This window comes from Centroberyx gerrardi, chromosome 6, assembly GCF_048128805.1.
Source record: "Centroberyx gerrardi isolate f3 chromosome 6, fCenGer3.hap1.cur.20231027, whole genome shotgun sequence".
Classification (NCBI taxonomy): Eukaryota; Metazoa; Chordata; class Actinopteri; order Beryciformes; family Berycidae; genus Centroberyx; species Centroberyx gerrardi.
The window spans coordinates 8,310,314-8,326,194 of record NC_136002.1 but is presented as its reverse complement, the minus strand read 5'-3'; the positions used below and the strand labels follow the sequence as shown (position 1 = coordinate 8,326,194).

The following is a 15,881-nucleotide window of genomic DNA, read 5'->3' as shown; positions in this document are numbered from 1 at the left end:
GCATTGGTGTCCCGCGTCGGCATAGCAACGGACGCTGTAACGAAACGCAAGAAGAGCAAAAGCTCCGCCTACCGGCGAGCATGCGAGTGAAGACTCCATGCTATTTTATATTAGTAACAGTTGTGTTTAGCCATTAAAGTTAGTTTATTTAAGTACCGTGTCGCGTGCGTCTGTGACGAGTGACGACCGTAAGTAGCCTACATGTCACAAGTGAGATTGAACAGTGCTGATGTTGCCACACTGGACAACACTGATGTAAAACAAATATGCCAACAGTTCATCTCTGTTAATGACAGGCGTAGGCATGTGTTTGGCTCCTTCAAATAGGAGCAAGGCAGTGGATACTCAGCTGTTTGTATGTAGGGTTTGGATATAGTTTACAATATCTTATCATTATTATTATTATTATTATTATTTTAAATGTAAATACAGATCGTTGGTTTGAATAGGCAACAGTACTACAGTACCTGCCTTAAAACAAAATGTGCTCTTCAAAGTCCCATTCAGCTGGCAAATCTGAGTAAAGGATTCATTAATGTGCTACTCCCTGTGTCTGTGTGTCTGTTAATGAGTGTATTGGCTACCATAACTATCTAGATCAGTGGTTCTCGACGTGGGGTCCGGGGACCACCAGCGGTCCTTGAGGAGGTTCCAGGGGGTCCCCAGCAAATTGATGAATTGTTAAACTTCAGCATTATTTAATTTACAAATAGTTAACACAATTACAGAATGTAGAAGAATTACTGTTTTGATCTTAGTTTCACTGTTATCTCTCTACCTACAATACAGACAGTCATGGGATTCTGGATCAAAATCATATCTAACAATAAAAGTATTCTCAGATTTGGGTCCGAGAGACAAAATCTCATCAAATGGGGGTCCATGGCTCTAATGTGGACTAAACTAGGGGTCCTCGATATGAAAAAGATTGAGAATCACTGATCTAGATGACATGAAATGGCGGTCAGAAGTCTATCATAAATGTAAAATGCCTCAGCTTCCAGTGGGGGTTACATCCCCTCCGGACCTCCCCCATTTGTGTCCCTACCAATGTCAAAATCAAACCTACGCCCTTGACTAAGGGGTGTGCCTCTAGGTGACATATGCGCGGCGGCTACCTGGGCTTCGCCGTGCACCTTTGCCAGATTCTACAGGGTCAATGTCGCTGCTCCCCAAGCGATGGCGACTGCTGTTCTACCTCAGCCCGCGGCCTGCTCTCAGTGAGGTGGGTGAGGGATTCCTCGTGACCTTGTTGGTAATAGTCATCCAGTGTTAAGCACTGCCTCTGGCGGTCAGGAAGAATGATATAGAACGAGAGTTACACATGTAACTACGGTTCTATGAATTCTGGATGACCGCCAGAGTTCCTTGTCACTCAGAATCCTGACGAGAAGATTCTGTAGGGACAAAACTCAGGATGATGGAGCCATTTATACAGTGGGGCTGGTAGCGCCCACGTCATCCTGGGTCACAGGTGACTCTGTTGGTATAAACAACTCGACCTGCGCATGCGCGAGAAGGACGATATCCAGTGTTAAGCACTGCCTCTGGCGGTCATCCAGAATTCATAGAACCGTAGTTACATGCGTAACTCTCTTTAGTTGGAGTGGAAGGGAGATGTAAACTGCCCCCCACCCCATATTATAAGGCAAACCATTAGGCTATAAACAAATATCAATTTTATCTTCATAGAAGCATTAAATTGTGCTTTTTTTTTCCATAAAAGTGCCAATCTTCATATCAATTTGACACAATGAATTTACCTTTTTAAAGATTTATGTCAGACCTAAAAAGGCGAATATATTCCACAAATAAAAAAGATGGGTAAATTCAGTTTGGGTGGGTTTACCCTCCACTACATCCCTGATTTGAGCTGAGCGGTATTTCCATAGCGATATAACACTATGGGTATTTCAATGAGGCTTTTATTTTATGAAAATCCTGACCGGAAGTCCCGTGTTTTGATTGTAACTTGACAGTGGTGATGCTCCGCCGCTCGCAGCTCAAGGATGCAGCGGGGTGGATGGAAGAGGAGGAGGAGGTGAAAGACGGGAAGGCGGAGAACAGAATGATGGGAAAGAGGAAGGATGCGGATTACGGTGACCTGCCAGCCTGTCTACCAACGATGGTTTCGGTCGTTTGAGAGCAGGATGTGCGGAGAAAGCGACAGAGGCCTTCGGTTTGTTGATGCACGGAGGGAGAGCCGACAGAGAGCCGTTAATTTAGCCGTCATCTCTCAGAATTAGCGGTAACACCGAGGGTTGCCAGGTTTTATCATGGGGGTGTGATTTGATTTCCCTTGTCTTCGTATTTGCGTGATATTTTGTCGCGGTGTAAAATTGGTTTCCTCTTAAGTTGTAAAGCTTTTCCATAAAAATATTAGAGGAAAATCACTGTTACACCACAGAGGCTTTCCTTATCTGCGGTTCAACTGCCATCATGGTTTCAACCGTCGTTTTCGCATCATCACCACCTGATCTTGTCTCCGGTTCTGCTGCGTCTGGGATGTCAAACTGAACGGATCACCGTAGAGCCAAAAGCTAAAAATACCAAAAAATACAACTTCATTGTGTTTCAACATGGAGGCGTTGACGTTACGCCCTCGCGGGGTGACAGGTCTATTTATATGGACGACTTTGTGTCTGCTCAGCAACGGTCAATCCGTACCGGACGCCTCGGGCCTGCCTCTCGCCATCCGCGTGCCACTGCGTCAGGGCGCTCGCGCTGAACAGCCACCGCCGCTGCCACCTGCCGCCGCTGCCGGGCCCCGCGAGCGCGTCCCCCCGGGGAGGTTCGCGCGCAGGCGGAGAGGAGCGGCGGCGGGCGGCATCAGCTTCATGGACATGATCGATAACCTGCGTGGGAAGTCCGGCCAGGGCTACTACGTGGAGATGGCCGTGGGTTCTCCCCCGCAGAAGGTAAAGGTCTCTCTCTCTCTCTCTCTCTCTCTCTCTCTCTCTCTCTCTCTCTCTCTCTCTCTCTCTCTCTCTCTCTCTCCAACAATTAATCACAAGTTTATACATACAGATCTACTTGAACAGAATAAGATGAATCAAAACCAATTACACAAAAGCAATAAAACAAAAGCTTTGTTTTTTGATTACAGGATGTTTCTTTCAGCAGTATTCTGTTTGATTCATCTTTTTCACTCGTCCACAAATTGTGACATAAATGTACAAAATCAATATCAATTGTCTGACTCTCTTCACCTAATACAATTTTCATCTTTTATTTCTCTCACATTTCAGTTCAATTCAGTTCAATTTAATCTGCTTTATTGGCATGGATGAACAGTATTACTAAAACAAAAAATAAAAATACTAGTACATAACTCTCCCTCTTCAACCCCCTGCCCCAATCTTTCAATTCAGTCTAATTCAGTGTGCTTTAATGGAATGACAGTAAAGAACATAATTACCAAAGCATCAAAATCAAAGGGATAGAGGGATACTATACAGATATTACAGAAAAACGAATAAGTTGCTATAGGAATATTATAGTGATACCATACCATAGAGTATGACAAGGTCACTATCAACTCACTATTGAGTACTATCCATAGTACTATTATAGAAATACTAGTGAAACTATAGGAGATAGAAAATACCATGAAGCATGACAGAGTCATTATAAGTCCCTAATACTATATATATATGAATATTATAGTGATTTTTCATTAGGGATTCCACACCTACAGTATGTGTCCTAAAACATAGTGCTGTTTGCACTCTAAAATTTCTAACCTAAGATTTCTGCAATTACTGGGGCGAATGAGTGAAGTGAAACTCCCTCAAAATAACTGAGCCTGTTGTCCAACATTGTTGATGTCCTCTGCAATGACAGATGGCCCGCAAAGTGCCTCTATGTGTGTGTGTGTGTGTGTGTGTGTGTGTGTGTGTGTGTGTGAAAAGAGAGAGAAAGGACTGAACGATACAGAGAGATAATGGAACCATTAATTCTGCAGAGAGAGGAGTGCCAGCTGGGTGCAGCTGCAGGGTACAGGCTGGCACACAGAGGGCGACGGATAGAGAGAGAGAGGGAGAGAGAAGGTGATGGAGAGAGAGCGGGAGAGTGAGAAAGAAATGAAGGGTGGGAGAGAGATGGAGAGGGACAGGAAGTGAGAGAGAAGGGGAAGGATAGAGAGATGGAGGGAGGGAGGGAGGGTGAGAGAGTGACAGAGAAAATAGAGAGAGAGATAGAGAGCAAGTGTGTGTGCCTGAGAGAGAGACGGAGAGAGGATGAGAGAGGGAGAGTTCAAGATAAAGAGAGGAGAATTAGAGAGTAAGAGAGGGAGGGAAACAGAGGAGGAGAGGGAGAGTTAGAAAGAGGGGATCTGTGAGGGAGGGAGAGGGAGAGCCCTTGGGTGCTAGGTGGAGATGCCACTGCAAATGACATTGATGGTGACTGTATCAATGAGAGGGAGATAGAGAGAAAGAGAGAGCTCTGCCTGGTTGGGACATCCCATTGTGCACCACAAATGACTAGCAGCCTGACCTCTGACCTTGCAGCAGAGGAGGAACAAGAGGAACGAGAATATCCCTATGGAGATCAATTGAGTAATCACACATTATCCTAGGATAGTTCCAAAAACAGAGTATTCCTCGTACTACGAATGCAGTTTACGAATGTGAAAAAGTCCATACAGTGGATATCAAAAGTCTACTCACCCTTTCAAATTTTCTTGTTTTTATTGCCTTGAGGTCTGAAAGGAAAAACCCATGAAATCTGATTTTTTTTCACTTTCATTTGGATGTGTTAACCAACAAATCAGGCAAAAACAAAGAGCTACTACATATTAAAGGTTAATTAATTCCAGGCATCAGGGCAATACAGAGCATTAGGTATGCAGACGTGATATCTTCTGTATTTGTTGAAAATCACATCCTGTTTGGAGCCGTAACACCGAGGCCACTGGTCCTCAGGGTCTTCCAAGGAAGCAAATCCTCTTACCACAGTAAAGACAGAAGTTCCCAGGCTTGCGTCTGTTAGCCAAGCAGAAAAGTGATGGTCAGGGGTCAATGACCATGTTATTCATTATAATGGTCCGCAAGGAACACCAGATCCCACACCAGCACTCTAACAGGGATCTGCAAGTCCTAAATGTCCTAAAATGAATTATCTAAATGTATTTAAGCCCTTGAAAGGGTTTAGATATAGATAAATATAGCCTTCATCTTACAGAGGTTTGAAAAATGTTGTGTTTTGCTACTTGAGACACAAGTGGTTTCATTCCAAAACACTGGAGAACCATTTTGAAAAAATGTTGCTACCTGAAAATTATCATATCAGTTGCTATTTTAAAAACACAGACAATTCTCTCCTCAAAAATAGAGCATCATTGTAATAGATCTTGAGATGACTAGCAACTTTAAGAGTAACCCATAACGACAAATTGCTTTATGTCAAGTAGCATTTTGTAAGAGCAACTCTAAGTTCGAAGTGAAAGTCTTATCAACCCAGTCTCATTGAACCATACTTTGATAGGTCTACTGTGTTTTCACTTCTCATGTTTAATTTTGTGGCAAAATGGTCTTAATGGTCTTATTGTATGTGGCATGAAAAAGCTTTTAAAAGCCTTACATTTAACTTGAGATGCTTGACAGACACCACATTACATTGACTTTCAATTGGGTTCGTTGTGTTATGGTAACCGCTAGATGATTTCTCCTCCATAGTCAAGGGGGAAGGGCAGAGGATGGTTGGAACAGACAGGCACTCTGCCAGGGAGGACAGGAAGACAGAGAGAGAGAGAGAGAGAGAGAGCGAAACGAGGTCTCAGTGTGTCAGGATGCAGGGTTTGTGTGTGTATGTGTGTGTGTTGTGCATCACTGTGTCCAGGGCCAGGTGACTCAGTATGTGTGTGTGTGTGTGTGTGTGTGTGTGTGTGTGTAGGGAAGGAGGAAACAGGACAGGTCAATCCGGAGTAGTCAGCGAATTTCTGTCCGGGCGAGGAAGACAGAGTGTGTGTACAGTGTTATTGCTGCTGGTAGTGGTGTGTGTAGATACAGTGCAGGCATGTATGTGAATCATGGACATGGATGTGCGCGTCTTTGCGTATGTGTGTTAGAAAACATGGGTGACAGGGAGAGAGAGTGAGTATTTACTCTGAGGTTTTGTGGCCAGCCCTTGAGACTGTGGCACCTCTGGATATTTAAAGAGCCAATCCATTGATTGAACAGTTTGCTGATGCTCTATAGCTGTCTGTCTGTTTCTATGCCATTCTATATATCAGTCATTTTTTCCCAGTCTGTCTTTCAGCCTCTGTATTTGTTTACCACATCAGTCAACCACCTAACCTACCAACCAACCAACCAACCAACTAATCAATCAATCAATCAATCAATCAATCAATCAACCAACCAATCAGTCAGTCAGTCAGTCAGTCAATGAATGTATGTATATATAAGATTAGCTGAAACTTTAATGATGCCCGTGGGGAAACTGGGCCATGCAGCAGCAAATAGTAATAAGACACAGCAAAGAAAATATAATATAAATAAGATTATAGCAAATGGGTATTTAAACATAACGCAACTGATAATTATAGCAGAAGAGCCTGTTAACTACAGCTATATGACTGAAAACTATGAAAAATGTATGAATTACAGCATATGCAGGGTATGTAAAGTAACAGCAGTAGAACAAGAAAAATGAGACAAAGAAAAAATGAATGAAAAATATGTCCAACATGAAAATATACCAAATATACCAAATATACCAATATACTAAATATACCAAATATACCAAATATAGGCTATCTAAAAGATGCAGTATGAAAATACATAAAAATTATGCAATTTTAAAGATATGTATGTATCTGTCTTTACAGCCGTCTGTCTGTCTGCTCCACTCACACTTCACTCACTGTTTTGACTGATTGCGCAAAATATGATACTCGCATAGAGACGCAGACAGGAGAGGAGGAGGTGGTTATAGGGTGATGGGGCGAAAGAGGAGAGAGGGAGTAGAGAGGGCAACCTGAGAGGAGTCGAGGGTTGGGATGGAGAGAGAGAGAGAGGAGAGAGAAGGACATTTAGGGCAACAGGAAACAACACAGGACACTACAGGGAAAAAGAAACAGATATAGAGAATGATTGGGAGAAATAAAGAGAGAAACTGAGAGAAAGAAAAAAAGAATGTGAGAGAAATCGAGAGAAAGACAGAGAGAGAGGGATAGCGTTACTTCTGAATGGCCAATCCAAGCTGCTGTTTTTAGCAGGGTTAAACCAATATGCTGGTTGGCCAATATTGGTCTTTAAATAAAAACTGTATACTGGATATAGTGTCCCATGATGGTCTAAATGCTGTTTCATAGGCTTTTACACTCTGCTAAGCGTAAAATCCTGGGGGATTTTCTTTGAATTATCCAGCACAAAAATGCTCCAAATGGCTATTAGCAGCTGCAATCCAAAAAATATCGGTATCAGTATTGGCCGTCAGAAACCCACATCGGTCTAACCCTAGTTTTTAGCTCTGCAGGCCAAATAGTTTTATGAATAGATATCTCTGTCTCCAGGGGAGCAAAGATACAGATTAAACTTGCCCTTCAGAGATGGAACATAATGTAATCAATTTCACAATGTAACCTGAGCGCCGATTTTACAAACCTATCGATTTCTGCCGAATGCACGCAGCAGATATCTAGTGAACTGTCTCTCTCTCTCTCTGTCTCTGTCTGTCTCTGTCTCTTTCCATTCATTAGCTGAACATCCTGGTGGATACGGGAAGCAGTAACTTTGCCGTCGGGGCGGCCGCTCATCCCTTCCTGCGCAGATACTACCACCGCTCACTGTGAGTAGAGACACAGTCACTGGTTAAACATTCAGTCACACATGGTGAACAGGTGATAAGAAAGGAGCTATTTTAATTCTGTTAAAGCCTATTTATCCCACCTTCCTTAGCCATCATCAGGGGAAAACTTCTGTCAAAGCCAACATCAGGAATGGCTTTGCTTCGGCTGTAATAGGCTTCATGAAAGAGAAATAGAACATTTCAGCTGAGATCTTGTTTGGTATATTGTAATCTAAAGAAATACAGCTTTTTGTTGCAATTACAATTACAGGGTAATCATTACTCATTACTACATTGTGTGTGTATTTCACATGCTTAGGATTTGGCCACTACCACTCCCTAATGTGTTTTGTGCCATCTCACGTATTGTGATGATCAATGATTAGCCTATAACAAGCAGGTACTTAGTATAGGGTAAACCCACCGAAAGTCAGTTTACCCACCTTTTTATTGCCAAGTAGAGTTTACACCCCTTCTAAGGCTGATGTCTTCATGATGACAATTCATAGTCTACATTATAGTAGTATCAAACTGATTTAACTTATATGAAGGTAGGGATTTATTATAAATTATTCCTTTTTAGTATAATTAACTTTTGTTTATATTTGTGGTTGTTTACCTGACTGGAAGTCACACAGTAGTTTGCCCACCTTTTCATCACTGGAACTCAGTAATAATCCCTCTTCCCCTATTCCCTCATTTCCTCCATTCCTTCTCCTCCTCTCCCCTCCTTGCCCTCTACCTACCTTCCATTCACAGTTCCAACTCGTATCGGGACCTTGGTAGGAGTGTATATGTTCCCTACACCCAGGGTCGCTGGGAGGGCGAGCTGGGCACCGACCTGGTCTCCGTCCCACACGGCCCCAACGCCACGCTGCGCGCCAACATCGCCGCCATCACCCAGTCAGATCGCTTCTTCATCAACGGATCCAATTGGGAGGGAATCCTGGGACTGGCCTATGCAGAGATAGCCCGAGTAAGTAATAGAGGTCTTATTTTTTAACCATGTAATGACAGGATTCTTTGTGCTGCATGTCCACAGATGTATACAGAACAAGAATAGTAGTACAATGTACCATTTTTTTTTCATCGTATATCCTGTACTAAACACCAGGTAGTGTTAAAAAGGTCTTAAAAAGTCTTAAATTTGGCTCTCTGAAACGTTCAGATACCCTATAAGAGAGGACAGGATACATAGAAGAGAGAGGGGGAGGAGAGGAGAATCGCAAACAGCTGAAGAAGAGACACAGAAATAGGACATTTAGCTGATGCTAACTGATCCAGAGGGACTTATGAGTGAGCAGGTAGGGGTTTGGTGTCTTACTTAAGGACATTTCAACAAGACTTATGGCTGTTGATGGACACAATACTGGCTGCAGAGACAGCTCAGCAACAGGTTGGTCTCTATAACCACCTGTCCACAAAGAAGAGGCAAGGATAGTACTGCTAAAATAAGGAGGGAGGGGCGACGAGGGTGGAGGGAGCAGCATTTGACTTGTTACTCAAAAAAGTAATTCATTACCCATTACTTTTTCAAAAGTATTACTTTGCTTTACGTTGCATACTCACTTCTGCTGTGAATGATCAGGGAAATCAAATTGCATTGATGTCCAGTGTTCTTGTCATCATTGTGCTTATTATATAATATATATATATAATACTTCCACCCAGAGAAAGTCAACTTTTCGGCATTTTCCAAACTGTCAGACTACCTAAACCGGCTTAGTGCGAGTGGACGATGACTATGATTAAGACGAATCTGGAAATGGAGGTGGGATGTAGTTTTTGGATAATTCAACTTCAATCTGACATTTGAGGTGATAACAATGATTTGTAACTACAATGTTCTTGCTAAAATTAAAATAGTAATTCATTACATTACTTGTTTGTGGGAAAAGTGATAATACCACTGTAACGCGTTACCACCTAACACTGGGAAGGAGGGATGGATGAAGGAGAGGGGGAGACTTAGGGGCTGGGTGAGTGCATGTTAACACCAGGTTTTGCCATGACATGGAGAGAGATGGTGGCTAGAAAAGTGGTTAAACAGACTGAGAGGGAGGAGGACATTTCGGAGGATTGTTGTTTCATCATTTGGAAATTCAAAGCTGAAAGCTAAAAACAGCAGCTTGGTTTGGCCATTCAGGATTAAAGCTATCCTGCCCGTCTCTCTCTCCCCCTCTCTCTCTCTCTCTCTCTCTCTCTCTCTCTCTCTCTCTCTCTCTCTCTCTCTCTTTCTCTCTCTCTCCAGCCTGATGAGACATTGGAGCCTTTCTTTGACTCTCTGGTTCGCCAGACTCCTGTCCCCAACCTCTTCTCTCTCCAGTTGTGTGGAGCCGGCTTCACCCAGAACTACTCCCTGGGCAGTGCTACTGTCGGCGGCAGCATGGTGAGACACACACACACACACACACACACACACACGCGCACACACACACACACACACACACACACAAATCAGTAAATGCCATATTTGGAGCCAGTATTTGATAATCTGTGTCCCCGTGCTCTCAGATCATTGGAGGAGTGGACCCGTCACTCTACGTAGGAGAGCTTTGGTACACGCCCATCCGCAGGGAGTGGTACTACGAAGTTATTATCGTGCGCATTGAGGTGAATGGACAGGACCTCAACATGGACTGTAAAGAGGTGAGATTGACGGATGGATGGATGCAAAAATCAAAGAAAGAAAGAAGGAAAGAAAGAAAGAATGGAGAATCAGTACTTGATACTAGCACACAGAATAATTTTAGAGAATATAGCTGATAGAGACTAACAACTGGTTTCTCTCTCTGTTACAGTATAACTATGATAAGAGCATTGTGGACAGTGGCACCACCAACCTGCGCCTACCTAGAAAAGTCTTCCAGGCTGCTGTCAAGGCCATTGAAGCTGCCTCTTCGGTCAGTCCTTACTGTACCATAGATACCCTGTTATAACTCTATCTTTAACTTCTCTATCATGCCCTCTATGCTGTTGTCTTTCATTTTCCCCAAAGACTCCTTTTTTTCTCCATTTTCTTAATCCACTGCCCCAACCATCACCCATGTCTTGAGAGGTCTGATGAAAGTAGATGATAGTATTCTACCACACACTGAAAAGCCTCAGACTCATTCCATTAGTTTAATATTTATAAGAAAGACAACTCTCACCCCTGTATGGATGGAAAAGCCTGTCAATCAGCATTTAGACCACAATAAAACTCTCAATTGAAACCAAATATATTTAATAAAACAGATGAATGCATACTGATCAAAATGTTGCATTAGAATCAATTCAGGTTAAGTGCTTTCCACAGACAACCAGTGTAGTATTGATTGATTATACAATAAATACTGCAACTGATGACACTGATATCCAATATCTGATTTTAACAAAAGGCCAATATCGGTCCCATTCAACAGCAAACTGACAGGTCGGTCTAACTCCAACACAAACTTTGAATGGCATGTCTCAAGACTTCTCCAGACATCAATGTAAATAATCCTATATGTCGTGGAAGGAACACTCACATATTGTCTTGTGTCTCCTACTCCCCCTTCTTTCAGACGGAGCAGTTTCCCTCTGGGTTCTGGCTGGGGGAGCAGCTGGTGTGTTGGCAGGCTGGTACCACACCATGGCACATCTTCCCTGTCATTTCCCTCTACCTGATGAGTGAGAACCGCAACCAGTCCTTCAGAATATCCATCCTCCCCCAGGTAACTCACTTCCACCCAAACGTGGTTTGCTTAAACCAAATAGATACGCACTAGACCACAGACCCACCATTTGATAAGATTTGGTCATTCATATACATTCTTTCATTGGGCTAACTCATTTGGGTCCCATGCTGTAAAAAGTTGAAGGACTACTAAGAAGCAAATGCATTGTAGGAATACTACTGGGGGACGGGTGTATAATTTACCTGTCCAGCTAATGTGAGGTTTGCACTCTGGATATGTCTTGCAGATGAAAACACTTTTGTCATTACTATCAAATGTGAGACAAAGCTGTCCAAGGTTTGCTATGGTACATCTTCTATGATTTTGAGCTCTTAGTTTCTATCATTGACTGCCTGTAACCATGAATAAATGCAAAATTGCCATTTCCATATGCACTCCTACGGAAAGTCTGGTCACAATAAGTCGCTCTATCCCTCTCCAGTACTTTTGTATAATCCTCAATAGACGAAAGCCTGGCTAGGTACTGTGAAAAAAAATGACCACATTTCAAAAAGAGTTGCTTTTGAGTATAATTTCTGAAGCTTTTCATAAAACTCAGACAAGCCATTAAGTGGTTTGCATTCAAAGCCATTCAAAGAGGCCTTGGTGGTGGTGGAATGAATGAGATCTATTTGACGGCGAGCTATGAGAGCCGAGGTTCACTTCAGTGCACCTGTGGGAGGCTGGTGACAAAATGAAAAGCTTGAGAAAAGTTTTTACTTTTTTTTATCTTGTGTGCCTAATGTGTGTGTTTAATTTTTGATGCATTCTCATATTGGCTAAGCAATAAATAACCACACATAGAAAGTATGCAAAGCCCACACAGATACATAGACATAAAGGCAGATACCCGGTCCCTGTACATTCTGATCGAGAGCCATGCTGGTATTCTAGGCATTAAGTTAAGCTCATTTAACCCCATTCCTCTACCTCTCTCTCTCTCTCTCTCTCTCTCTCTGTTTCCTTGCAGCAATACCTGCGGCCCGTAGAGGACGTGGCCTCGGCCCAGGAGGACTGCTATAAGTTCGCCGTGTCCCAGTCCAGCACCGGCACAGTCATGGGAGCTGTCATCATGGAAGGCTTCTACGTGGTCTTCGACCGTGAGAAGAAACGCATCGGCTTCGCTGTCAGCACCTGCCACGGTGAGGAGGAGGAGAGGATGGAGGGACGAGGAGGGGGAAGAGAGGGAGAAGGAACAGGGATGGCTATATTTAGAATGAGGAAGGTGTGGATATTAATAGGATGAAGGGCTGGGATGGAGGAACTACAGAAATATGGGAGAAAAAGAGAAAGAAGAAAAATGAGCAGGAAAGCAGATGGGAGTTCCTGTATGCTTAGTTACAGTCCTTCTTGGATTCTGACTCCACTGCCTACAGTGCTGTAAAGGCCCTGACACACCAAACCGACGGTCGGCCGTCGGGCAATGTCGGGCCGTCGGTAAGCGTCGGTGTCCCTAGTTTTTGCGGTGTGTCCCGCACCGTCGGCACTAGTCGGACCCTGTCAGTGTCTTTTCGGCCGATTGAGCATGTTGAATCGGCGTCGGAGCCGTCGGTGAGAAAGATCACTCTGATTGGTAGTTCGTTGTTTTGCCTCTGGATGATTGGAACAGGAAAGAGCCGAGCGAAATTTTTAAAATCGGAGGTTTCATTTATCTCCAGCTCTCGACATAGGTTCGGGAAAGCCCCTTGAGCCTGTCGCTGGAGTAACGTTATTCATGATTTCACCCATTTAGTGCGGCATTATTTATTTTTCGCCTCCGCCTCTTCCTTTCGTCTTCCACAACCAAAAGACCAAGGGCTGACAACACCAGTGCCATTTGCAACTTCTTATCAGACATAAGGTATGGAGAGTTATTTCCCCTCACGCAGGCGCAGAACGTACGTGCTAGTTGGCCGTCGGCTGTAGTCTTTGCGGTGTGTTCAAGTGCAACTTTTTGGACCAGACGCAGGCGACGTGAGGCGACGCAACAGTCGGCCTTTGTCGCCGCTGGTTCTTTGACGTCGGTTTGGTGTGTCAGGGCCTTAAGGGAAGAGCTTCATTCTAAACTGACACCTGCTCTTACTCAGCATGGATTATTTTTGAAGGTGTTAGCTCACTAAAGACCTTTGCTCACAAAATAGTAACATATTAGATGGCATAATCATTGTATTCCTCAAGTATTAAGCAATGAACATCAGTTAACATGGATTTTTCAAAATGAGTACGTGTATTTGGATGAAACCCTACAGATGTCCAAACTTCTAACTTCTCCCCATTCTCCCCAGTGCATGACGAGTTTCGCACAGCATCAGTAGAAGGCCCGTTCCACGGCGTCGACCTGGAGGACTGCGGCTACAACATCCCCCAGACGGACGAGTCCACGCTCATGACCATCGCCTACATCATGGCGGGCATCTGCGCTCTCTTCATGCTGCCGCTGTGTCTCATGGTGTGCCAGTGGCGCTTCGCCCGCTGCCTCCGTCCACACGGGGACTTTGCCGACGACATATCCCTCCTCAAGTGACAGGGGGCGGGGAGAGGAGACGGAAACGAGGAGGCATAGGGACTTACACTTCAAATATAGGAAAGAGATTGATTGTGGTTAAAGATTTCAATAGATATACAGCGTCATGAGGTGTAGGCGCTGTCGAAAGAGAGCTACAAAAACTCTTTTCAGGAATATGATATATAAAATAAATACAGACATACAGTGAATACTCAGAGACCAAGCCACTCTCAAACGGGAGAGCATGGATGGATAACTAGAGCCATTACTGACATATACGAAGAAGAGAAAACGGGTATCAGCAGCTTCAGTTATGCCTGTTCGAGCAACCTATGCAGATCAGCATGGAGATGTAGGGAGCAGAAGAAAGGCAAACTCCATGTGAAATGGGAAACAAAAAAAATTACTCATTGTTATGAATAATGTGGAAATTAACCTTGGAGTTTGAGATTGGATTTGAGATTGAACGATTTTTCTCTTAACATTGCAAATCTCCACAGAGTGATTTTGGTTTAGGGGGAAATGAGCAGGCAACAGATAATTTACAAACATGGTAAAATGAGAAAACTCACGATTCAGATGTAGATCGCTTTGTTGAGGCATGATGTAAGACATAATATATGTATGAGGTGAATACATGAGTGTGTGGTCACCTGTGTGTGTGGGAGCTTGTGTGTGGATATAGATGTATAGATGTACGTGGTTGTGTGAATGGATGATATGGGGTTTGACGTGTGTGTGAGCATGCCTGTAAGTGTGCACAGCTGTACTGTAAGTCTATACACAGAAAGATTAAATGAAAATGAAGATGATAATTATTGAGTATGAATAGCATCTATGAAACACTATTTTGCATATGCCAGCAAATAATTCTGAAATACAAATCAAGTAAGCATAAAGAGACTAATTTGGTCAAATATCAGATTGTAACAGCATTTATGATAAGTTCAGTTTTACTCAGTGTAAAACTGAGACTACTGAATACAGTTAATATCAGATGTCACTTTTTCTTCTTATATTGATAGCTTAAATGTATCTATTGTACATAGAGTTTGTGCATTTCAGATCAGTATGCACAAATTTGCACACACACTCATACACAAAACCACATTGCTTATCCTTGCCAACTACTGCTGCACCATCTGATGATTTGCACATGTAACAACACATTACATGTAAATGAACCAAGACTATAGGGCTTCTTTCACAGACACAGAAACAGCCTAATTCACCACATCTTTCAATGGGGACCATCTGTATGCTAGGACGAAGAAACCAGCCCAAAATATGTTATACACAAAAGAACACATGTATGTCTACGAGGGACAGTTTCTACTGTCTCTCAGCAAGCTGTAAATAGAAGAACTCAGAACTGTATATTGATCTGCCAGGCGCTGGCTGGCAGCACTATTGAACCAATAAAGTACTTATTGTAACTGTAACATGCAGTCATGTGGTTTTTAATAAAGTTACCAAGTACATATCCAACTCTACAAAACTCAAACCATCTATTATTTTGTGTCAACATCTTTAAGTTTGACCATTTTCATAACAGAAAGTTCCAAATTTCCATTTCAAGCATTCAGTGTTTCCCCCAGAATTGTATTCTTGTCAAGGCAGAAAAGGATTTAGACCATAATGTGACACTATCCCATTCTAATGAAATTCTTTTAGGTGGGGTGGCAGCTCCTTAAGGCAGGGTGGAGAAGGTTTTGTTAAAGGTTTTACAGATTGAGACCACTGAAGAGTTAAAAAAAAAAAAATAGGAAGAAACCTTCATTATATTGGAGGTTGATGACAATGACTGGTCTATACCCAATTTTAAATAAAAGGCCAGTAATGGCCTGATATATGCATATCAGGAAATCATAGCCTAAACCTAATGCAGAATCAGCATTATCTTT

General features: G+C 43.0%; 1 protein-coding gene across 3 annotated transcripts; it reads left to right on the top strand.

Moving 5' to 3' along the window:
* The first annotated feature begins 2,412 nt into the window (after positions 1–2,412).
* Positions 2,413–15,387, top strand: bace1 (beta-secretase 1). 3 transcript variants are annotated; one of them, XM_071897281.2, is made up of 9 exons: positions 2,413–2,918; positions 7,703–7,791; positions 8,551–8,635; positions 10,043–10,180; positions 10,306–10,440; positions 10,593–10,694; positions 11,340–11,489; positions 12,463–12,634; positions 13,757–15,387. In XM_071897281.2, the coding sequence occupies exons 1-9, from the start codon at positions 2,580–2,582 to the stop codon at positions 13,993–13,995; spliced, it is 1,449 nt and encodes a 482-aa protein (XP_071753382.1). In that variant the 5' UTR covers positions 2,413–2,579; the 3' UTR covers positions 13,996–15,387. The 3 variants fall into 3 exon arrangements, with proteins under 3 accessions (XP_071753382.1, XP_071753380.1, XP_078140376.1); XM_071897279.2 differs by having other exon boundaries at positions 8,551–8,767; XM_078284250.1 differs by lacking the exon at positions 10,593–10,694 and having other exon boundaries at positions 8,551–8,767.
* The last annotated feature ends 494 nt before the right edge of the window (positions 15,388–15,881 follow it).